Source organism: Salmo salar, chromosome 03 (genome assembly GCF_965601325.2).
Source record: "Salmo salar chromosome 03, fSalSal1, whole genome shotgun sequence".
NCBI classification, from domain to species: domain Eukaryota; kingdom Metazoa; phylum Chordata; class Actinopteri; order Salmoniformes; family Salmonidae; genus Salmo; species Salmo salar.
In genome coordinates, this window is record NC_138293.1 from 22,047,843 (window position 1) to 22,072,579 (window position 24,737).

General features: G+C 45.8%; 1 protein-coding gene across 6 annotated transcripts in view; it reads right to left on the minus strand.

The window, feature by feature from the left end:
* LOC106599503 (partitioning defective 3 homolog) overlaps nucleotides 1-24,737 on the minus strand; it is a 250,032-nt gene that overhangs the window by 119,196 nt on the left and 106,099 nt on the right. For all 6 annotated transcript variants that reach the window (XM_082973353.1, XM_082973352.1, XM_082973350.1 and 3 more), the window contains exons 3-5: nucleotides 15,357-15,537; nucleotides 12,464-12,663; nucleotides 11,469-11,612 (exon numbers count right to left, since the gene is read on the minus strand). In XM_082973353.1, the coding sequence (XP_082829479.1) occupies nucleotides 11,469-11,612; nucleotides 12,464-12,663; nucleotides 15,357-15,537 (525 nt within the window). The remainder of the gene's footprint in view (nucleotides 1-11,468; nucleotides 11,613-12,463; nucleotides 12,664-15,356; nucleotides 15,538-24,737) is intronic.

The following is a 24,737-nucleotide window of genomic DNA, read 5'->3' on the forward strand; positions in this document are numbered from 1 at the left end:
ATCTCCTGTCCAGAGTCACATATGTCCATCCTGCCTCGCTGCCATGTTTTCATAACAGGAGGAAACACTGGGCGAGCACAATGCTCCTCGTCCACAATCGGATTCTTGACAGAGACACAGCGGACAAACAGGTCCTGGGTCAGTGGCTGGGTGACCCCTCTCAGGAAACCCCTCAAGGCTTGATTTGCTTCATTTCTGGGAAAATGTGATATGTATACACAGTCCCAGGTGTCCACAGGATAATATAGGAGCCCTATACCACGTCATTCAACTACACCTACCACGTCTTTCAACTACCACGTCTTTCAACTACCACGTCTTTCAACTACCACGTCTTTCAACTACCACGTCTTTCAACTACCACGTCATTCAACTACACCTACCACGCCCTTCAACCTTACCTACCACGCCGTTCAACTACACCTACCACGCCGTTCAACTACACCTACCACGTCGTTCAACTACCACGCCATTCAACTACACCTACCACGTCATTCAACTACCACGTCTTCCAACTACACCTACCACGTCTTCCAACTACCACGTCATTCCACTACCACGTCATTCCACTACCACGTCATTCCACTACCACGTCATTCAACTACCACGTCATTCAACTACCACGTCATTCAACTACCACGTCATTCAACTACCACGTCATTCAACCCCAACTACCACGTCATTCAACCCCACCTACCTACCACGTCATTCAACCCCACCTACCTACCACGTCATTCAACCCCACCTACCACGTCATTCAACCCTTACCTACCACGTCATTCAACCCCACCTACCACGTCATTCAACCCCACCTACCACGTCATTCAACCCCACCTACCACGTCATTCAACCCCACCTACCATGTCTTTCAACTACCACGTCATTCAACTACACCTACCACGTCATTCAATTATTCTCATAAACGGTCTCAGAATTGAGAGGGGAGAGATTTAAGATAGGCAGTCTAAGTGTAGTAGGACTGTCAGTGTCAACTCAAGTCATTGCGATTATCTGAGATGGGCCTCATTGTTGCTGCTTTGTTAAGAGGCTCTTACAAGTATGCAAGGCAACATACCAAACTGTTGACTACTAGCTAGCTAGGCATATAAACACTTTCCTGGTGGATGGTTGAAACTGCTGAGGTTGACAGGACGATGCCCCCCTCACCCAGTCTGAGGTAGAGTGTAAAGCAAAGGACTGCCTGGTGTACTGTCTGCATATATAACAGGCAATGAGAGTGGAGAGAGGACCAGCCAAAAGATAAAACACCCAGCTAAGCCTTTTTCAGAGCAACAGCAGCAGAGCAATAACAATACGGAGGCGCAAAATTAGATTTACTGTCTCTACTCTGAAAATTACAATGAGCTTTGTCGGTAAATCCACTTAATTCACAAGCATCCATTTCAGATATCCATATGATCACCGACGGAGCAAGGGGAGAGGAGGGACGGAGTAGATACCAACATGACACACCGGATATGAATCTGCATAGCAATACCCCCTGTATATAGCTTCACTATTGTTATTTTATTGTGATACTTATTTTAAATGTTTTACTTTTTACTTTAGCTTATTTAGTCAATATTTTCTTAACTCTATTTTCTTAAAATGGCATTGTTGGTTAAGGGCTTGTAAAAGTAAGCATTTCACGCTATTCGGAGCATGTGACAAATACAATTTGATTTTAAATGCTGTTTTAATGGGCGTAGAAAGTAGAGAACACTGCAACGAGAGAAAGACGACATGCAAGTGTTCCTTGTAGAGAGAGCTCGTTTATACATGAACCCAGCTTAACGGTTTCCTCTGACTGACAGACTACCACAAGACAGCCCCTGCTATAGTATACTCTCCTTCCCTGATAACTGCACTGCTTATTTTTACAACAATCACACAAATTCCTCCTGAATTGACATAGGTGCTGGTCCAACACATATCAGTGGTTTATGTTGTGTTTGGGGGGTACAGGACACAGTGTAACTGGAAACATATGAGACATGAGGCACTGCAGGAGCTGGAATACACACACACACGTCACGCACGCACGGCGCGAGCACACACACACACAACGGCGCGAGCACACACACACACGGCGCGAGCACACAAACCGCACACAAGCAGTCTGGTACGGTACTAATGAGTCTGAGCAGAAGGAAGGTGGGATCCTTCAGATGAGCTTCTTGATCATCTCTGAAAGTTGGGTGGGATCACACACACACACATATTTGTATTTGTTAAGGCTGTTATACAATACATTCACAACACATTAAGTGCGTGCCCTCAGGCCCCTACTCTACAACACAAAATACGTGTACGTGTGTGTATGTTATCGTCTGTGTGTTTGTGTTGCTTGACAGTCCCCACTGTTCCATAAAGTATATTTTATCTATTTTTAACCGCTGGCATGAGTTACTTGATGTGGAATAGAGTTCCAAATAATCATGGCTCTGTGTAGTTATATATGCGCAGTACAAATAAATACCATAATCATGTGTTTACATTTGGAGCTGTATTGATTTAGGCCTGACTAAATGTAGTATTGCATTGTTTCCACCTGTTAATGTGTGAATTCCAGAAGTGATTACGGTCTCCGAGTCCGCTGTGCCTCCGTCCCAAATGGCACACTATTCTGTATTTAGTGCACAAATTTTGACCAGGCCTGTAGGGTTCTATGTAAAAGAAGTAAACAATAAAGGGATTAGGGTGCCATTTGGGTGCCATACAGTGTCTTTACTGTGACACGCTGGGGGGGTAATGAAGCTGGTGTGAGACTGTTTGCATGGAGGGAGCCATTTCTCACTCCAATGAGCACATCGAACACACTGACAACACCAAACAGGAATTAACAGGCTTGTGTGTGCCAGCCAAGGTGAGGATGAAACTGAGAACAATGAATGCATAGTTTCCCACAATGGAGAGGAGGAATAAATGTATGTAAGTAGAATACACACACTACACTGAGGTGACAATAGAACAGGGTTCCCCAACTGGCGGCCCGTGGGACTTTATTTGGCCCAAGTTCGTTTTTTTTCTCCAAATATTCATTGTTGGACATACAATTCCGTAAAAACACCAGGAAATCAGCTCCAAGTGACTTAAATTGAAGAAATCTGTTGCCAAGTAACCCCACGGACATTAGACACACGCATGATCATATACAAATGTAAACAAGGTTTGAAACTATGTTTTAGTCAAACATATGTTTGGGCTTCTTATGGTCAATTTACAGTCTACAAATGATTTGTAATTATGTTCCAGCCCCCCGACAATCCGCTCAAGAAAGAAATTGTCCCGTGGCTGAATCTAGCTGATCTCTGCAACAGAAATTGCCCCTGCATGTTTAAGAAATTAATCTACAGGTTAGCCATAAAGCAGCGAAGGTCACTTCAGTGTTAGTTGGTTAACATAAAGCACTTGCTAAAGGTCGATTGCAGTGGTATATCAGAGTAACATTGTGTTACAGGCAGGAACAAGCTCCCGAGTGGCGCAGCGGTCTAAGGCACTGCATCTCAGTTCTAGAGGCGTCCCTACAGACCCTGGTTCCATCCAGGCTGTATCACAACTGGCCGTGATTGGGAGTCCCATAAGGAGGCGCACAATTGGCCCAGCATCGTCCGGGTTAGGCCGTCATTGTAAATAAGAATTTGTTCTTAACTGACTTGTTAAATAAAATGTTACATAAAACAAAAATGTCAGGTTAATAAGAGACCTACATAAATGGTGACAACTGAAAGCTGGGGGGGATCGCAAGAAAGAAAAAGCAAACACATTTTCACAAGAGGCCTATTACCCACACAACTAGTCCTGTGAGACGGCAGTCTTGGAGCTAGCAGGGAAGACATGGCAGTCTATGAGCGAGCAGGGAAGATACATGGCAGTCTATGAGCGAGCAGGGAAGACACATGGCAGTCTATGAGCGAGCAGGGAAGACACATGGCAGTCTATGAGCGAGCAGGGAAGACACATGGCAGTCTATGAGCGAGCAGGGAAGATACATGGCAGTCTATGAGCGAGCAGGGAAGACACATGGCAGTCTATGAGCGAGCAGGGAAGACACATGGCAGTCTATGAGCGAGCAGGGAAGACACATGGCAGTCTATGAGCGAGCAGGGAAGATACATGGCAGTCTATGAGCGAGCAGGGAAGATACATGGCAGTCTATGAGCGAGCAGGGAAGACACATGGCAGTCTATGAGCGAGCAGGGAAGACACATGGCAGTCTATGAGCGAGCAGGGAAGACACATGGCAGTCTATGAGCTAGCAGGGAAGGTACATGGCGGTCTATGAGCTAGCAGGGAAGGTACATGGCAGTCTATGAGCGAGCAGGGAAGACACATGGCAGTCTATGAGCTAGCAGGGAAGACACATGGCAGTCTGAGCTAGCAGGGAAGGTACATGGCAGTCTGAGCTAGCAGGGAAGGTACATGGCAGTCTGAGCTAGCAGGGAAGGTACATGGCAGTCTGAGCTAGCAGGGAAGGTACATGGCAGTCTGAGCTAGCAGGGAAGGTACATGGCAGTCTGAGCTAGCAGGGAAGGTACATGGCAGTCTGAGCTAGCAGGGAAGACACATGGCAGTCTGAGCTAGCAGGGAAGGCACATGGCAGTCTGAGCTAGCAGGGAAGGTACATGGCAGTCTGAGCTAGCAGGGAAGGTACATGGCAGTCTGAGCTAGCAGGGAAGGTACATGGCAGTCTGACCTAGCAGGGAAGGTACATGGCAGTCTGAGCTAGCAGGGAAGGTACATGGCAGTCTGAGCTAGCAGGGAAGGTACATGGCAGTCTGAGCTAGCAGGGAAGGTACATGGCAGTCTGAGCTAGCAGGGAAGGTACATGGCAGTCTGAGCTAGCAGGGAAGGTACATGGCAGTCTGAGCTAGCAGGGAAGGTACATGGCAGTCTGAGCTAGCAGGGAAGACACATGGCAGTCTGAGCTAGCAGGGAAGACACATGGCAGTCTATGAGCTAGCAGGGAAGGTACATGGCAGTCTATGAGCTAGCAGGGAAGATACATGGCAGTCTGAGCTAGCAGGGAAGGTACATGGCAGTCTGAGCTAGCAGGGAAGGTACATGGCAGTCTGAGCTAGCAGGGAAGGTACATGGCAGTCTATGAGCTAGCAGGGAAGGTACATGGCAGTCTATGAGCTAGCAGGGAAGGTACATGGCAGTCTATGAGCTAGCAGGGAAGGTACATGGCAGTCTATGAGCTAGCAGGGAAGGTACATGGCAGTCTGAGCTAGCAGAAGATAGAAACTACAGCTTTATTCCTCATTAGAGAGAAGGCTGGTGGTGTCACTTTAATCCTAGGTTATGATAGTATGCTTAAAATGGTACCAACTGCTTTGTTTAAAAATGAAGGAATTTCACCTTTGTGACTCACCACCACTTTTCAATAGAGTTGGTTCTGTTCTGCTGTAGCATCAAACAGTCCATAAAGACTCAGAGTGCTAGGATTTAGGGTCAGACGTGCCTTTTAGAATGTAGCGAATACATAGACAGGGGGGCTCGGATCCTTGATCAGCACTCCTACTCCAAGACAATTCAGCATATGTGGCAAGGCTTCTAACGATCACAGACTACAAAAAGAAAGCCAGTCACACCGTGGACATCAATGCCGCCCTACTAGACGAGCGAAGCACCTTTTTCTCACGCTTCGAACAAAAACGACTGATCTGCCGAGGAGAGCCCCTGAAGACAACGAGGGCTACGTGCTTACGGTCTCCACGGAGAACATATGGAAGTCATTCAAGCATCTTAACCCTCACAAGCCTGCCGGCCAAGACGGCATCCCTAGCCACGCCCTTGGAACATGTGCAGACCAGTTAGGTATTGTGATTTGGGACATTTTCAATCTCTCTCTAGCTCTGGCCGTTGTCTCCACCTGCTTCAAGATGTTTACCATCATCCCCGTGCCCAAGAATGGAAATGTAACTGTACGAGTACCGACCGTAGCACTCACTTCGGTCATCATGAAGTACTTGAAGAGGCTAGTCAAAGACCACATTACCTCCATCCTCCCTGACACGCTCCACCCTCTCCAATTCGCCTACCGCCCGACAGATCCAGACGACGCAATCGCCTACGCACTGCACACCGCCCTCAACCAGGACAAGAGGGATGCTGTTTATTGACTACACCTCTACCTTCACTACACCGTGGTGAAGGTACGACAGCAGCTCTTTAACCTCAGCAGCAGCAGCCCCCCCTCAGACATCTACCCCTCCATAGCCCTATGGGTCCTGGTCAAAAGTAGTGCACTCTAAAGGGAATAGGGTGCCATTTGGGATACAAACCAGCATTTGCGGGTTGAATTTGGGATGGATACAGATATCACTGGGCTCGTCCCGTCTGTGGGGGGGAGACAGTCTGACGACTGGTAATGCTCTTGTAAAAATGGAAATCAGAAGGACAGAACGGCAAGCACAGTTTTTATATTTGTGTTACACAGTCAGGGGCCCATACTAAGTGGTATCATGCCAGGGCACTGCATCGTGTCAAAGTGGGTATTAGTTCTAATGATCCAGATGCATTCTGGCGCTACCTTTGATAGCGCTACTCATGTGTAAAACAATGATAAAACATAAAAGGATAAAGGACATCTCTCGTTCCCCTGTTCACATTTAACAGTGTCCTGTTCTCCTGCTCTCGTTCCCCTGTTCACGTTTAACAGTGTCCTGTTCTCCTGCTCTCGTTCCCCTGTTCACATTTAACAGTGTCCTGTTCTCCTGCTCTCGTTCCCCTGTTCACATTTAACAGTGTCCTGTTCTCCTGCTCTCGTTCCCCTGTTCACATTTAACAGTGTCCTGTTCTCCTGCTCTCGTTCCCCTGTTCACGTTTAACAGTGTCCTGTTCTCCTGCTCTCGTTCCCCTGTTCACATTTAACAGTGTCCTGTTCTCCTGCTCTCGTTCCCCTGTTCACATTTAACAGTGTCCTGTTCTCCTGCTCTCGTTCCCCTGTTCACGTTTAACAGTGTCCTGTTCTCCTGCTCTCGTTCCCCTGTTCACATTTAACAGTGTCCTGTTCTCCTGCTCTCGTTCCCCTGTTCACATTTAACAGTGTCCTGTTCTCCTGCTCTCGTTCCCCTGTTCACGTTTAACAGTGTCCTGTTCTCCTGCTCTCGTTCCCCTGTTCACGTTTAACAGTGTCCTGTTCTCCTGCTCTCGTTCCCCTGTTCACATTTAACAGTGTCCTGTTCTCCTGCTCTCGTTCCCCTGTTCACGTTTAACAGTGTCCTGTTCTCCTGCTCTCGTTCCCCTGTTCACATTTAACAGTGTCCTGTTCTCCTGCTCTCGTTCCCCTGTTCACATTTAACAGTGTCCTGTTCTCCTGCTCTCGTTCCCCTGTTCACATTTAACAGTGTCCTGTTCACCTGCTCTCGTTCCCCTGTTCACATTTAACAGTGTCCTGTTCACCTGCTCTCGTTCCCCTGTTCACATTTAACAGTGTCCTGTTCACCTGCTCTCGTTCCCCTGTTCACATTTAACAGTGTCCTGTTCACCTGCTCTCGTTCCCCTGTTCACATTTAACAGTGTCCTGTTCTCCTGCTCTCGTTCCCCTGTTCACATTTAACAGTGTCCTGTTCACCTGCTCTCGTTCCCCTGTTCACATTTAACAGTGTCCTGTTCTCCTGCTCTCGTTCCCCTGTTCACATTTAACAGTGTCCTGTTCTCCTGCTCTCGTTCCCCTGTTCACATTTAACAGTGTCCTGTTCACCTGCTCTCGTTCCCCTGTTCACATTTAACAGTGTCCTGTTCACCTGCTCTCGTTCCCCTGTTCACATTTAACAGTGTCCTGTTCTCCTGCTCTCGTTCCCCTGTTCACATTTAACAGTGTCCTGTTCTCCTGCTCTCGTTCCCCTGTTCACATTTAACAGTGTCCTGTTCACCTGCTCTCGTTCCCCTGTTCACATTTAACAGTGTCCTGTTCTCCTGCTCTCGTTCCCCTGTTCACATTTAACAGTGTCCTGTTCTCCTGCTCTCGTTCCCCTGTTCACATTTAAGTGTCCTGTTCTCCTGCTCTCGTTCCCCTGTTCACATTTAACAGTGTCCTGTTCTCCTGCTCTCGTTCCCCTGTTCACATTTAACAGTGTCCTGTTCTCCTGCTCTCATTCCCCTGTTCACATTTAACAGTGTCCTGTTCACCTGCTCTCGTTCCCCTGTTCACATTTAACAGTGTCCTGTTCTCCTCTCATTCAGGTATTGATAATCACAAATCTGAAGAATGGTTTCTGGAAATCTTTAACCGTGTATTGATCGCTGGGGGTTTAATTAGTGTTGTAATTAGCGTGTTGTGGGGTTGAATGCCGCGACAATATGCACAATGCCTCTGGGAGGGAGAAATTCCCAGGTGTCTTTCTCAGCTAGAAGTGGACCCTGAGGGAGAGACCAGCCTTGGACCTCCCATCTCGCTCAGCAGGGGTGTCACATTAAAACAAAAGAGAACAAAGCTCACAGGGAGAGGAGAAAGATGAGACAGAACGACAGCGAGATGCTAGTACGGTCGGTGCAGCCATGGAGACCACACAGAGATGAGGGTAGGAGTGGGGAAGAGGAGCAAGCGAATGAGAGGTTCTCAGAGAAAAGCAAGGGTTGAGATGTAGCACGGAGGAGAGAGAGAGTATAGAGAGCGAGAGCGTAAGAAGGAAAAAGAGAGTCAGACAGAGAGAGTAACCTAGAACAAATAATACCACTCCCCCATTAAGTACTTCTCCCCAATCCTGAGGCCACAGCAGCACCTACTGGTACGGAGAAGAGCCCTGGGCTCTATGGGCGTACGGAGAAGAACTCTAGTACCTCTCTAGTATCTGTATGGGCTTATGGAGCTGTGGTCCCCAGTGGCCAAGACAAGAAGTCGACCAATCACCCTCAACTGTCTTATTAAGGCTCATACCAACACCTCCACCACTAGCTACCAGGAAGCCAGCAGCACATCCTCCTGAAGCAGCTCCATTAGCCATGATTTATGGCTCCAAGGCCTAGCTTCACATGATTTATCATACTAAACCAGGTGACTGTAGGCTTCCGTTCTGCACCAGTGCCACCTGAGGGACTTCCTCATCTTTGTTGTAGTGTGCAGGACATCAGGGAGCGCTGAAGGAACCCTAGCTAGCAGTTTCTACTGCATGTAGTTAGCCAGCAGTGATGATTAACCTACTGTTTGTACGGCTGTGTGAAACAGGCTTCTCATCTCCCCTGTGGTTAACCAATGCACCGATCACTAAACCAAGTCCAACCATGACAAAGGACATGGATACACACAATGGTCTAACGGACAAGGACAAACCGGACAGAATGATGATTCAAGGTAAATCCATGGAACGGTGGTGCTATCTTTTTTCGCCTGACATGGATTGCATGTGTAACATTCATTCAGGAGCTGCGTGAAGCGTATACAGCCAGGGGCAACCAAGCACATCCATGCTAACCTCAGGCAATACTGATACAAGTGAGAATTGAGGCCTGGCCAAAGCCTATTCCTTATATTATTCATTTCTAAAGAATTCCAATTACAGCAGCGAACAAGATAAGGGAGGGTACAGGCATCTCTTCTTTCATCTGCAGGTGTGTGTGTGTGTGTGTGTGTGTGTGTGTGTGTGGGGACTGGCTGTTACTGCAATACTCCGGCCAAAGAGACAGTTCACATTGCATGATGGTGTTCAATGTCATTTTTTAATTGAATTGAAAGTCTCAGTCTCCGCTACATCTATGTTGAGCCAGACACTCACACACAAGAATGTATATGCACCAAAACTTTATAGATAGTAAGTGTATTCAAGCATATCAAAAAGTGTATTGAAGCCCTATAGGTCCTGGTCAGAAGTAGTACACTCTATAGAGAATAGGGTGTCATTTAGGACACAACCATAGTGTTTTCTCCACACTGTCATCCAAGCGATCCCCCATCAGATTGGCTGTGTGATAATCTGTCTGCTGTGAGAAGTGGTCGGTCATTACCTAGAAGTGTATTCAAGCATACAAAAACAGAGCCTACAAAGTGTTTTTTTACACACTGTCGCCCATGTAGTCCTTCAGATTGGCAAGAGAAGTGGTCATTACACCCTGCTTCTGCACTGCTAGCTGTGGCTCATTAAAACACATGACAGATTTATGAACACACACATCTCTGCGCTCTCATGTTGCCACAGCAACAGTACCTGTTGCCAGAGCGGATGAAGGCGATAACATTTCAGGATTCACATCACAAACTCAGTTTGAGTTTTCAGAGCATTCACAGAACCTCAATGACTTTCACGGAGTTCCATCACTGGACAAACAAGACATTTTTCCCAACTTTCAACATCCCTCCATCTGAAAAAATCTGAACAAGCACTTACAGCAGTGAGACAAAGCAGAGCCACTTCATGCTTCCCAAATGGCAGCCTTTTCCCTATATAGTGCACTACCTTAGACAGGGCCCATAAGGCTCTGGTCAAAAGAAGTGCACTATATAGGACATAGGGTACCATTTGTGATACAATCACTGACCCTTCACGGTGATGGCTACAGCCCTATACAATACAGACAACATCTGTTGGGAGATGCCTCTCCAATTCAGTCTGATTAATGGAGTGACTAAATCTTTCATGGCTCCACATGTCCTTTTAATATCAGCTCATATCTCATGGCGCTGACAAAATAAATGAACGGTCGGAAGAAAGAAGTTGCATAATGATCACTATAATGAGAAACATCCTAGGCTATGAACTTCCGGCTTATGTCCTTAATAGCACCCTATTCACTACATAGTGCATTACTTTCAACCAGAGCTGGTCAAAAGTAGTCCACCATATGGAATAAGGTGCCATTTTGGACAAAGACCCACCAGTTGTCGTCAATGCAGCTTCTCCACAGCAGAGCAGCTCAGTCAGTCCAGCGCCCACAGACAGATTAACTTCTGAACTCATTCTGTCAGCTAATGCCATGGTTTACATGGAGGAGAGAGAGAGAGGCGAGGGCATAGAGAGAGAGCGGAGCAGCGAGGTACGCAGAGACCGAGGGGCGCAGAGACCGAGGGGCGCAGAGACCGAGGGGCGCAGAGAGCGAGGTTGAGGTGCGCAAAGGGAGCAGGGAGCAAGGGCGCAGAGACCGAGGGGCGCAGAGGGTGCAGAGAGCGAGGGTGCAGAGAGCGAGGAGCGCAGAGACCGAGGGGCGCAGAGGGTGCAGAGAGCGAGGAGCGCAGAGACCGAGGGGCGCAGAGGGTGCAGAGAGCGAGGGTGCAGAGAGCGAGGGGCGCAGAGGGAGCAGAGAGCGAAAGCGCAGAGAGCGAGGGGCGCAGAGGGAGCAGAGAGCGAAAGCGCAGAGGGAGCAGAGAGCGAAAGCGCAGAGGGAGCAGAGAGGGCGAGGGCGCAGAGAGCGCAGAGAGCGAGGGACGTACTTAGCAAGGGCCCCCCGCTCTGGATAATACAGTCTTCTAAATGACTCAAATATATGTAATGTGACCAGGTTTGCATGTACAGTACAGTGTGTGGTGCTACCTGCTCCTGTCTCTCCAGCCAGCGGTCTACCATGGGGTGGTTGGCGCTCAGGGAGGAACGGGCCGTCTCTCTCTGGAACTCTCTCTGGTTTGCCCAGGTCCCTGAGTCACGGGGGAGACTACGGTACGTGTCCACAACCTTACCCTGGACAAAGGAACAAAGAAGAATCTTAGGGCTGGTTTCCCAGACACAGATTATCCCTAGTCCTACTATACACTAGGCTTAACCTGGGTCTGGGAAACCAGCCCTTAAAGGGATACTTCAGAATGTTGGCAATGAGGCCCTTTATGTACTTCCCCAGTGTAAGATGAACTCGTGCATATCACTTTATTTGTATGTCCAGTATGAAGGGAGGTAGCAGATACCATAGACTTCCAGTCATTGTGTTAACGCTAGCTAGCAATTGCGCTAGAGCTAGTAAGCGACTTACGTCAAACTGCACACAAAGACATAAAAATGGTATCCACGGGTTCATCTGCCTTTGGGGAAGTAGAGGGTTTCATTTACATAATCCCAAAGTATCCCTTTAAAGATAAAGGCTATAAACATAGTTGAGTTTTATAACACAAACTGACAGATATGAGTAATATATAGTGTGGGGGGCCCTTGCTAAGTACGTCTACATCCAGTACACTTAGGGGAGAGCATTAGAGAGGACACAAGTAGCTAATGTCATACACTGTAGATCAGGGGTGGGCAATTTATTGACTTTGAGGGCCATGTCGGGATTTCGAAATTGAGGGCCGCACTGATTTCTTTCAAAATACATTTGCTGGCCAGAAAAAAAAGGCTAGTTATTTGAAAATATAAAAGGGCCATTATAATTTAACATACTTTCCATCTAGTTGTAGACGTTCAAGAGTGGACTGGAGTTGTTTAACCCAAAATAATTATCCGTTTTTTACTCAAACCTCCTGCGGGTCAGATTGAATGGCCATAGTTTGCCCACCCCTGCTTTAGATCGTGTACAGGGGAGTTGTATGATCGTTGGCAACCTTTCTCTCCAGGCTGTTGGCGTCAATGCTGGTGCCTCCAACAGAGTGCCGTGGTTTGAGGAAGCCAGCTGTGGTGGACCAGCGGGTGGGGTTCTTCCTGGACGGCTCCTCTGGCGGCAGGGTCACACGGGGGTCGCTGAATGGCCCGTTGACCATCGCCAGTGCTGGATCACTGCTGCGACGCACATGGAGGGGCATATCTGGAGGAGAGCAAGAGACCGTGCGAGATGGTGAAGGAAAGAGAGAGGGAGACAGCAGAGAAGGTCAAAATGAGTTTATTTGGGAAAGTATGTACTTCCTTACTTTGGCCCATCGCTCCAGCAAACAGCTGGGTTTCATTCAGTTGACCTTCTCTCCAGGCTCCTCCATATTGATGTCCTCTTCATGTCATTTTATTAGGTTTGTGTATTGGTCCTAATCAGGACCTTAGTTTCAGCAAGGACACATGTTTCAATCTGTTGGTGTGTAGTAGTCCAACTCAAACAGACTATGATGCTCAGCAGAAGTTCTTGCCAATTCCCTTCTCACAGTAGTAATTAGTCCATTCTTAATGTGAACCTGAGCAGCGTGGGTGATTCTCTCTTATAAAGCCATTACAGTCTGGGTACCCACTGTTGCGTCAATACACACATCAGCAACAGAAATAACAAAATTTTGAATTCAGAGTTCACTATCAGCTGTAAATTGGTGTTCTGGAGCCCACTATTATGCCTATGCTCAGGATTTATCGGAGGTTGGTGTAGGCCGACTTGCCTAGTTAAATAAAGGTTACATTAAATAAATGTTAAAAAATTGTGCAGGGGTTCCAAAACTTTTGACCTCGACCCCATTTTCATACAACAACAAAAAAATCTGTGACCCCACTATGTAAAAAAAGGTATGTAATCAACGGCCAATGTTTACTTTTGTTATTTGGGCTATGACATTACAAATCAGTCCCACAGTATTTCAATCTGAAGGAAGTATGGTTTGAAGTGACTGAAATGCATCAGAAAGGTATTGGGAAGTTCAGATCATCAGGCAATAATGTATTATATTCTGTGTAGAAAAGAACATTGATGATGTTCTTTCCCCCCCCCTGTCTAATTTAGTGCCTGGTCTTGTCCACTTGGTTCTAACGGCTTGTGGGCATCGTAGAGGGAAACATTATGTACCTACGTGTTCCTGACAGTCATTTTTTGGTGATGGGGTCATAATATATTTTGTAGCTTAAACCATTCAAAGGATAGAGACATTTGTAGGAAGAAAACAGAAACCTCTTCATTACAACGGCATCTAGCGTTTACCAGAGGTTTTGTGAAACAAGCGCAAATTCTCTCCCAACCGCACACGTGGCCGTGACCCCTAGTTTGGGAAGCCCTGGGTTAATGATTGATTGAGTAGCTTCGGAGGGCTTTCACATTAGATTGTGCTATAAGCAGGTCAGTCAACTAATTGGATTTTTGAGATTAGATGTGAATATGCTATAATGACACATTTTCAGCATAATCAGACCAAGCAGGTTCCTAATTTATAACCTTTTAGAGCAATATACTTTCTAACCTCTAACTATAGTTAACTGACAGTATAAAATGTCTTCAGACAAAAAATGTTTTAACAGGGCCTAATTTTATATTACTAAATCTTGCAAAACTGGTAGAAATTGAATGAATCTGCACAGGGTCCTCTATGTAATTGGAACAGTTGTTAATGGCAGATGACATTTTGCCAGTAGAATAATTTGGACAATTGGCTCTTGGCCAGTTTTCAAATATGAAGAATACACAGCTAACAAGACTGGATGGGGAGGGATTCTGAATAAAATGAGAATTATATGAGAGTAAACTTCTTATTCTAATATTTTTGTCTGATCATAATCCTAATTATAATCTTGACAATGAATGGAATGCTGTCTACAGCAATTTGATTCCAGTAGGCAGCTAGACAGAGAGGCCTCTGGGAGTTTGAGTCTGGGGAGGCCGGATGGTCAAACCTGTTAGGACAGAGTTCTCTCCTCCCTCCCTGTAATGCTGTCCCATGACTAAGACAGAGACACCATAGTTCTGAACATGTCTCTCGCGCTCCTGGTGAACAGGCGCCCGCTTTCACAGCGCAGCATCATGGGACTCCTGCTCAGTGTTCCAGTATGGATGAAGGTGCTAGTCATAAACAGAACTCTATGGTGATGTGTCACTGAATGTTCTGGGAGACATGCAGGGGAGAGGAGCCATTGGAAGTAGCACTGAGGAGCCGCAGCATAGTGGAGACGTTCCCATCGGTCAGAATATGGGAATGTGCCTTGGAGAGGTATTTTATTAAAACAGTGTCTTAGCTACAGTTTGTCCAGGGTTCCGCTCTCTGTTGTGGTCCATTCATTGACTCAGTGGAGCAGCAAATAAGCCGTTGGGATTTCTGACATAGTTTGGAGAAGAACGGTGACAATGAATGGAGCTTAACTTTGTTGCTTTTCTTTTTGTGCTGCACACAACTAATGTTTGTATATACTGTGGCACAGTCTTGTTTGCTGTTGATGACATACTGCTATTCTGTTACAGTACTCCCACTCAAAAACAGTTTCCAACCAAAAGCCCACTTAGACTGATGTTAGTTAATGGCATCTTCCTGATGTTCTGTACCCACTCAAGACCAGCGGGCCAAAACATTTAATGTGATCATTTTATGTGGCTAAAGAACTGACTGCACTAGATTCCTCCCACATAGGAAAATATCTGCATAGCCACAGTAGATATATCTGTATGCTACATAATTCCCATCAATGCTTAATGCTCCTTGGACCCAGCGCAACGTTCTGATGCCAAACGTTGTCGAACGTTGCAGACATGATTCCTTGGTCTACATGTCGGGAAAGGCATGCTCGTTTTACGTAACCCAGGTGTTTGATTTGGGAACTTACTAGTTCGGAGGGCGGACGGAGTGACTTCTATCTCGCTGGCGGCCTGGTAGGGCTGGAAAGCAGACATGCTGCTTGTGTTGAGCTCGGTGGCAAACATGTCGGGACTCTGGGTGCCCGTTGAGCTGGCGCTGGTGCCGTCGCCACCATGGGGAGGTTCCTGCTCATCATACACCGCCACCAGCTGACGGAAAGACGGGGAAAAAATGATTACTTTATGGACCATTTACATGCATTTGGATCCCCATTAGCATTTGCAGAAGTGGCAGCTACTCTTCCTGGAATCACTACATTATCAACAGACATTTATCTTTTGTAAATCATATACTGCATCTGGGAGCAAGACATAAGGTACCAGTCAAAAGTTGACACCTCATTCAAGGGTTTGGTTACTACATGATTCCATGTGTTATTTCATAGTTTTAAGTCTTCACTATTATTCAATAATGTAGAATAGTAAAAATAAAGAAAAACCCTTGAATGAGTAGGTGTGTCCAAACTACTGACTGGTACTGTATCTAATAGTGAAAAGCTTGGTGTGAAGAAGTAATAGACAGTCAGGAAGAAGCGAGAGAGAGATGGAGGGAATATGTCAGGAAGGAGAGACAAAGAGCGAGAAAGAATGTGAGACAGAAAGAAAGAGAGAGAAAGAAGGAGAGAGAAAGAAGAGAGAAAGGAGAGAGAAAGAGAAAAGAGAAAGAAGGAGAGAGAAAGAAGAGAGAAAGGAGAGAGAAAGAGAAGAGAGAAAGAAGGAGAGAGAAAGAAGAGAGAAAGGAGAGAGAAAGAGAAAAGAGAAAGAAGGAGAGAGAAAGAAGAGAGAAAGGAGAGAGAAAGAGAAGAGAGAAAGAAGGAGAGAGAAAGAGAAGAGAGAAAGAAGGAAAGAGAAAGAGAGAAAGAAGGAGAGAGAAAGAAGAGAGAAAGGAGAGAGAAAGAGAAAAGAGAAAGAAGGAGAGAGAAAGAAGAGAGAAAGAAGGAGAGAGAAAGAAGAGAGAAAGAGAAAAGAGAAAGAAGGAGAGAGAAAGAGAGCAAGGAGGAAAAAGAAACACGACTTAAGAACTCAAGTTGACGTCTGACTCTAGTCGATATGGATCCCACCAATGATTTTATCTACTGTATGATTCACGCTTCCTATCGTACGGAGGCCTTATTCATTTCAAGGACAAGAACCCCTGCAGTTAATTGAATATGACATCCAAGCCGTCACTAAGAGGTCCACCAGGCCACGTGTGTTCAGCGCTGTGAGGAAGGATCAAAATAGTTCAAAATGCCATTAACAGTCACACAGGCAGGCAGCCACATTAGAAACAGATCTTGTTCACCATGCAGTACAACAGAGGCCCAAAGGCAACCAAATGTAGTCCGTCTCTGACTCCAATCCCCTACTGGCCACAACAGAGAGAGTCAGGCAGCATTTGAGGGCACAACAACAACTCTGCCGGTATCTGTCCACTGGAGGTATACGGCCTTTTTCCCAAATGGCACCCTATTCAATGTAAAGCGCACTTCTTTTGACCAGAGCTCTGGTCAAAAGTAGTGCACTATATAGGGAATAGGGCTCCGTTAGGCATAGGCCCACTGCATTGCCTGGTTTTAGGAACATCTGATTGTGCTTTATACAACCCACAACACTCTGGCCCTGGTAGGTTCCAGTGTATTAAAGCAGCTAAAGCCTGGGAGCCTGTGGTTTTATAGCATTGAGATAAGAACAGAGAGCAGAGACACTAACTACCCCTAGGGGGCATAGGGAGGTCCAATCCAACACAGGCCCTCCCTGGGTGCTTCCCAAATGGCACCCTAGCCCCTATATTGCGCACTAGTTTTGACCAGGGCCCACAGTGCTCTAGCCTAAAGAAGTGCACTTTAGGCAATAGGGTGCCATGTGGACACAGTCCCTCCCTCTCTCAATCTCATTAGCACCCTAATTAATAACGGCAGAGCTGAACCAACATTCCTCATTATACGTCTCTGTGACGTGGGGAGAACACAGACCCATATGACTGGTAAAACCAGCCAGGGGTCAACCGTCAGTTTAGAGTAGCCCGACAGAACATTCTATAAAAGACCGACAAGGATGTGAGTTTGCATGTAGCCTTCCCTGTAGCTCAGTTGGTAGAGCATGGTGTTTGCAACGCCAGGGTTGTGGGTTCGATTCCCAGGGGGGCCAGCACAGAAAAAAAATGTATGCTTTCACTACTGTAAGTCGCTCTGGATAAGAGCGTCTGCTAAATGACTCAAATGTAAATGTAAAAATGCGTCATGGTGCATATTTATGCAATAACCCTTCTAATAACCCCTAAGTGTAGTTGTTTTATTTAACTGTGCCCAATATAGTGGAGTCAGTGAAACTCATTCCCACGGTCTGGTCCCTATGGGCACCATAATAATATGCAAGATAGAATAAGACTGGCCCCCTCTGGGATCCATCTGGTGGTGATTATACAGAGGTACAGTGCATTCGTAAAGTATTCAGACCGCTTCCCTTTTCCACATTTTGTTACGTTACAGCTTTATTCTAAAACGTATTAAATCATGTTTCCCCCCTCAATCTACACACAATACCCATTCATGACAAAGCAAAAACAGGTTTAAACATTGTTGCAAATTTATATAAAAAAATAAAACCTTAATTATATGTATTCAGACCCTTTTCCATGAGACTCGAAATTGAGCTCAGCTTCTGTTTCCAATGATCCACTTTGAGATTTTCTACAACTTGGAGTCCACCTGTGGTAAATTTAATGATTGGACATGATTTGGAAAGGTCCCACAGTTGACAGTGCAAGTCAGAGCAAAAAACAAACCATGAGGTCGAAGGAATTGTGTGTAGAGCTCCCACACAGGATTGTGTCGAGGCACAGATCTGGGGAAGGGTACCAAAACATTTCTGCAGCATTGAACGTCCCCAAGAACACAGAAGCCTTGCATTATTCTTAAAGTGGAATAAGTTTGGAACCACCAAGACTCTTCCTAGAGCTGGCTGCCCGGCCAAACTGGGGGAGAAGGGCCAGGGAGATTACCAAGAACCCGATGGTCACTCTGAAAGAGCTCTAGAGTTCCTCTGTGGAGATGTGAGAACCTTCCAGAAGGACAACCATCTCTGCAGCACTCCACCAATCAGGCCTTTACAGTAGAGTGGCCAAACCTCAGTAAAAGGCACATGACAGCCTGCTTAGAGTTTGCCAAAAGGCACCTAAAGTACTCTCAGACCATGAGAAACAAGATTCTCAGGTCTGATGAAACTAAGATTGAAAACTCTTTGGCCTGAATGCCAAGCATCACGTCTGGAGGAAACCTGGCACCATCCCGATGTTGAAGCATGGTGGTGGCAACATCATGCTGTGGGGATGTTTTTCAGTGGCAGGGACTGGGAGACTAGTCAGGATCGAGGCAAAGATGAACAGAGCTAAGAACAGAGATCCTTGATGAAAACCTGCTCCAGAGTGCTCAGGACCTCAGACTGGGGCAAAGGTTCACCTTCCAAAAAGGACAATAACCCTAAGCACACGGCCAAGACAATGCAGGTGTGGCTTCGGGACAAGTCTCTGAATGTCCTTGAGTAGCCCATCTGTCCAACCTGACAGAGCTTGAGAGGAAACTCCCCAAATACAGGTGTGCCACGCTTGTAGCGTCATACCCAAGATGGGTCTGAATACTTTCTAAATGCACTATATACTGGGTACATGGATACGGTGTGGATGTTTAGACTAGGGCCCTAGTCTCCAGAATGTGTCACTCTCAGGGCTATGATAAAGGATCCATGTTAATATCTACTGGTAAGTTACATCCCAGGGTAAGGATGAGAATGATGCACTAACATACTAATCACTACATCACAACACTGTCTCTCAGGTTGTTTGTATTGCGTTTCACTCTATCTCCAGGTAAGTGACTACCAGTGTTGATTGTGCGGAGCTATGATGGTAATTGGCCAGCCGAATGACCGCGGTCTCCGTAATAACCGTTCAAATAGCAAACGCTCTGCTCCTGGCTGCATGTGTTGCCATAGAAATAAAATGAATAGAACATGTCCCCATTCAAGTTAATGATGGCATAGTATGGTGGACTGGCGGCCATTGCGAGTGTACCCATAGGAGCAAAGCAGGAAGTAAAAACAGGAAGTGTACTCAAGATGTGCTGTGATTTGTTGATTCAACTCAACTGACATTACAGAAAATACATGCAATGCATGAGCCCTCGGTTAAAGAAAACAAAAAGGTTAAGACAACGGGATTCTAATATCATATAACTCTTTGCAACAATGGGACCAGCTATGCTAGTTAGCAGCGGCGCTGGTTCCAGATTAGTTGCCAAGTTCTCTTAACCTATATTTCTTCGAACTAGCATGAGCCGCATAAATGAACATAATTAGAATGAACATACAATACCAGGCAGCCATTGCGAGTGTACCAATAGATGTTGTAAAGGAGTTTGGGCATATTCAACAAATCTAACAGTGGATATTCGTCAAATCCATCATGATTTATGTATTGTAACAGGCCCACAAGTTTCACGTTTTAAATGTCGTCACATGCACAATTACACTACAATGGCTTTCTTGCAAGCTTTAAAGGTAATTACTTAAGTCCGATTTGGATATATTTGGCCGTTTTTGCTGCATAAAATGTAGAAATTGTCCCTTTTCAGGTTGTCCCTTTTCAAGTCCCGTTTGTACAAACTGGTTAGCATAGCTAGCATACGGTAATGGTAGTCAAAGTACATTTTAACTGTAATGCAGTTGATTGGTAACGATGACTAACATGTGCTGGGCTTGACATCCATACAAGCATTATACTCAGATTTTGACCTCAACATAATGTGAAATATACATATAAACCAGTCTAAATGTATGATAATTTGGTTGGGGGCAATGAGGAGACTCGCAATCTTTCCCCCACTCAATGGCAATTCCATTGTTCTGGTCGAGTTCGATTGACCTCTTCACCGCATCTATGCGTTCACCAGTCAAATTGCCAGGGTTAAAGGTTCCAAGCCCGTTCTATTATTTATATTGCTGTGTGTGCTGCTGCATTGTGCATGTGGAGTGCCCGGAGTATGTGAGAGACTAGCTTGTGGTCAATGGATAGCTGAGGAACGCTCAACTCCGTTCTCTTATATTGAGTATAACTGGTCAAGCGTTTTGCTAGCAACATTGAGTCACCATCAGTCGACACTTGTAAAAATGTCAAATCTGAAAACGCTTACCTGTGCCTATGTGTGTCCTGAACAACTGCGGTCCTTCCGTGGGGTGCTGAAATACCTACTTTACTTTTTTTTTTTTTAACAATACAACCACCAACTTTTTCTCCATTTGTGTTACTCGTCTGGATACGTAGCGGCCTCGACGTACTACATCAGCTGAGATTCAATTGGTGGTTGTATTCGCTAAAAGTTTATTAAAAAGTATTTATTTCAGCACCGCGCGGAATATTGTTAGTGTCGACTGATGACTCCATTTGTTGCTAATAAATCGTGCGACCACTTATTAATACGCAACTCCGCCTCGATATCAGAACAGAGTTGCGCTTTCCTGACCTCAACTAGGTAACGGAATGGTTAAAGTTCACCAGTAAACTGCAGCAGGGTTTTTGGCGACTTCACACGCGTGTGCGGTGAAGCAATCTACACAGCAGGAACCCTCCAGTACTAATTGCTACATTTGTTGACAAGCACATACTTGGCCCCACCACAAGATAACTCGCATGCGCGCACACAATCAACAGGGGTGGTCTTCCCTGAGGATGACTACACACTAACTGTTCAACTTCAATGTGTTGTTGATTGCCCTGAGAGACCGTATACGTTTGGTTCTGCAGACACATGATTGATATGTCATGCGTGTGTGTGTGTCTGCGTGTGACAGGAAGGTACCAGTATCGTGATACTTGTTAGTATCATGGCAAGGAAACAAAACATTTAGCACCTCTTCACTGCTTTATGAAAACAACCGTGTTGTTAGAAACTATCATTGTTGTCATCAAGAGTCACTTTTATTGATGCTCCAAACTATAGTACACAATTTTACACACAACAGATTTTTATAGGACCAAAAAGTTGCCTGCATCGTGTTTATTTATTTTTTTGCCATGGAAAAGATATTGTGATAGTGGTTTCATCCCGTCCCTAGTGTGCATGCATGTGTGTAATTCTCTGTTACCCAGTTTGAACACAGGTTTTACACATCCCTAAAGGATAGCGAACACCACAATGGACACAATGGCCATAGCAATGAACTCTGAACAAATCTTTATAACTGTCCTCAACTCTGTCTACTAAATCACATATGGATAGAGGCATATGGAGTGCTTTATAACAATGTCTTGATCATATTTCACTCATTCGGTTACAATTCACTTCATCCTTCAATGTCATGTTCTAGTGAGTTTCCCAATGCCTCATGATATATCCCTGTGATTTATTGGTTACAAACCAAATGGCACCCTTTTCCCTACGTAGTGCATTACTTTTGAACAAAGCCCATGGGGTTTTGGTCAAAAGTAGCGCACTAGTCGGGGAATAGGGTGACATTTGGGACGCAATCATCAAATTCATACCATAAACATCAAGTTAATAATCTCCTCTTATCTCCATCTGAAATACAGTTTATGGCAAGTAGACGAGAGTCCAGTCCAGGGGGTCTACTTGTACATTAAACTGCCTCATGCTACAGACACGTGCTGCTGCCCTATGGGCCGTTCTGGCGTGAACAAGGCTTACTTACATAGACTCAGTGGACATGGCAAATGAAACCAACCCAAACAGGAGATGTCTACTTCTCTTAGAGCAGTCCACGGTGTTTTGGTTAACTGGTAGCAGACAGGTGTCACACTTGGCCCGCAGCAGTTGGACCTGTCTGTCTAGACCCTGTATGCCAGGTAAATACTAGAGGCTAGATAGCAGAGCTGTCAGCGAGTGGAGGAAATGGCCCAGATCCTTGGCCTACATAGCAGTCAACAACCAGCACTAAACGCCATGTCCTTGTCATAGCCAACATCCGGAAACCCATAACACCAACCAACGCCGTGTCTACAGCCAACATCTATAACCCATAACACCAACCAACGGCGTGTCTACAGCCAACATCTATAACCCATAACACCAACCAACGCCGTGTCTACAGCCAACATCTATAACCCAAAACACCAACCAACGCCGTGCCTACAGCCAACATCTATAACCCAAAACACCAACCAACGCCGTGTCTACAGCCAACATCTACAACCCATAACACCAACCAACGCCGTGTCTACAGCCAACATCTACAACCCATAACACCAACCAACGCCGTGTCTACAGCCAACATCTATAACCCATAACACCAACCAACGCCGTGTCTACAGCCAACATCTATAACCCATAACACCAACCAACGCCGTGTCTACAGCCAACATCTATAACCCATAACACCAACCAACGCCGTGTCTACAGCCAACATCTATAACCCATAACACCAACCAACGCCGTGTCTACAGCCAACATCTATAACCCATAACACCAACCAACGCCGTGTCTACAGCCAACATCTATAACCCATAACACCAACCAACGCTGTGCCTACAGCCAACATCTATAACCCACAACACCAACCAACGCCGTGTCTACAGCCAACATCTATAACCCATAACACCAACCAACGCTGTGCCTACAGCCAACATCTATAACCCATAACACCAACCAACGCCGTGTCTACAGCCAACATCTATAACCCATAACACCAACCAACGCCGTGTCTACAGCCAACATCTATAACCCAAAACACCAACCAACGCTGTGCCTACAGCCAACATCTATAACCCATAACACCAACCAACGCTGTGCCTACAGCCAACATCTACAACCCAAAACACCAACCAACGCTGTGCCTACAGCCAACATCTACAACCCAAAACACCAACCAACGCTGTGCCTACAGCCAACATCTATAACCCAAAACACCAACCAACGCCGTGTCTACAGCCAACATCTATAACCCATAACACCAACCAACGCCGTGTCTACAGCCAACATCTATAACCCAAAACACCAACCAACGCTGTGTCTACAGCCAACATCTATAACCCATAACACCAACCAACGCTGTGCCTACAGCCAACATCTATAACCCAAAACACCAACCAACGCTGTGCCTACAGCCAACATCTATAACCCAAAACACCCAACGCTCAGCTGGGTCTAAAGCCAACACCCAATATGTATGAGCCCAACCAGGCCAATAATATCCTCATAAGTAGCTGATTAAACACAGTCTACAAACAAGGAAAATAACATAGGAAAATAAATAGCAATAACATGACTCAAATCATGTGGTGAAAACAACCCACAAGGGTCAGTAGCGGACACTGGAGAGATGCGGACACTGGAGAGATGCGGACACTGGAGAGATACGTACTGTGCCTAGCCCAATTTATGTTTTGTTTGATTTGTGGCATGACAGGGGCGAGATGACTTGTCTATAGCATTTTGTTATAAGACATGGTCAACATCACACAAACAGTCAAGCATCAATTCGATCCAATCCACCTATTAAATCAGTGTCTTGACAGATGGCTTGTAGACGTACAGTACAATCACACTTGACGCATATCTTGCGCACGCACACACGTCAGAGAGAGCGTACAACCCACTCGAAATATAGAATCATGTTCAAGTGTAGAACAATTGTGACTGGAATGGAAGGAGCAGTTTGAGTGTAATAACCCCCTATCCATTTCACTTAATGGAAACTATAGAGAATATCTGGGAGAAAGGTTTCTGAGTAAGACCTGCACTACATGACCAAAAGTATGTGGACACCTGCTTGTCAAACATCTCATTCCAAAATTATGGGCATTAATATGGAGTTAGAACAGCAAAAGGGGGGACTAACAGCCTCCACTCTTCTGGGAAGGCTTTTCCACTAGATGTTGGAATATTGCTTCCCTTCAGCCACAAGAGCATTAGTGAGGTCGGCACTGATGTTGGGCGATTAGACCCGGCTCGCAGTTGGCGTTCCAATTCATCAAAGGTGTTCGATGGGGTTGAGGTCAAGGCTCTGTGCAGGCCAGTCAAGTTCTTCCACACCAATCTCAACAAATAATTTCAGTACGGACCTCGCTTTGTGCACGGGGACATTGTCATGCCGAAACAGGAAAGGGCCTTTTCCAAACTGTTGCCACAAAGTTGGAAACACAGAATTGTCTAGAATGTCATTGTATGCTGTTAAGATATCCATTCACTGGAACTAAGGAGCCTAGACAAATCACAAAAAAACAGACCCATACCATTATTCCTCCACCACCAAACTTTACAGTTGGCACTATGCATTAGGGCAGGTAGCGTTCTCCTGGCATCCGCCAAACCCAGATTTGTCCGTCAGACTGCCAGATGGTGAAGTGTGATTCATCACTC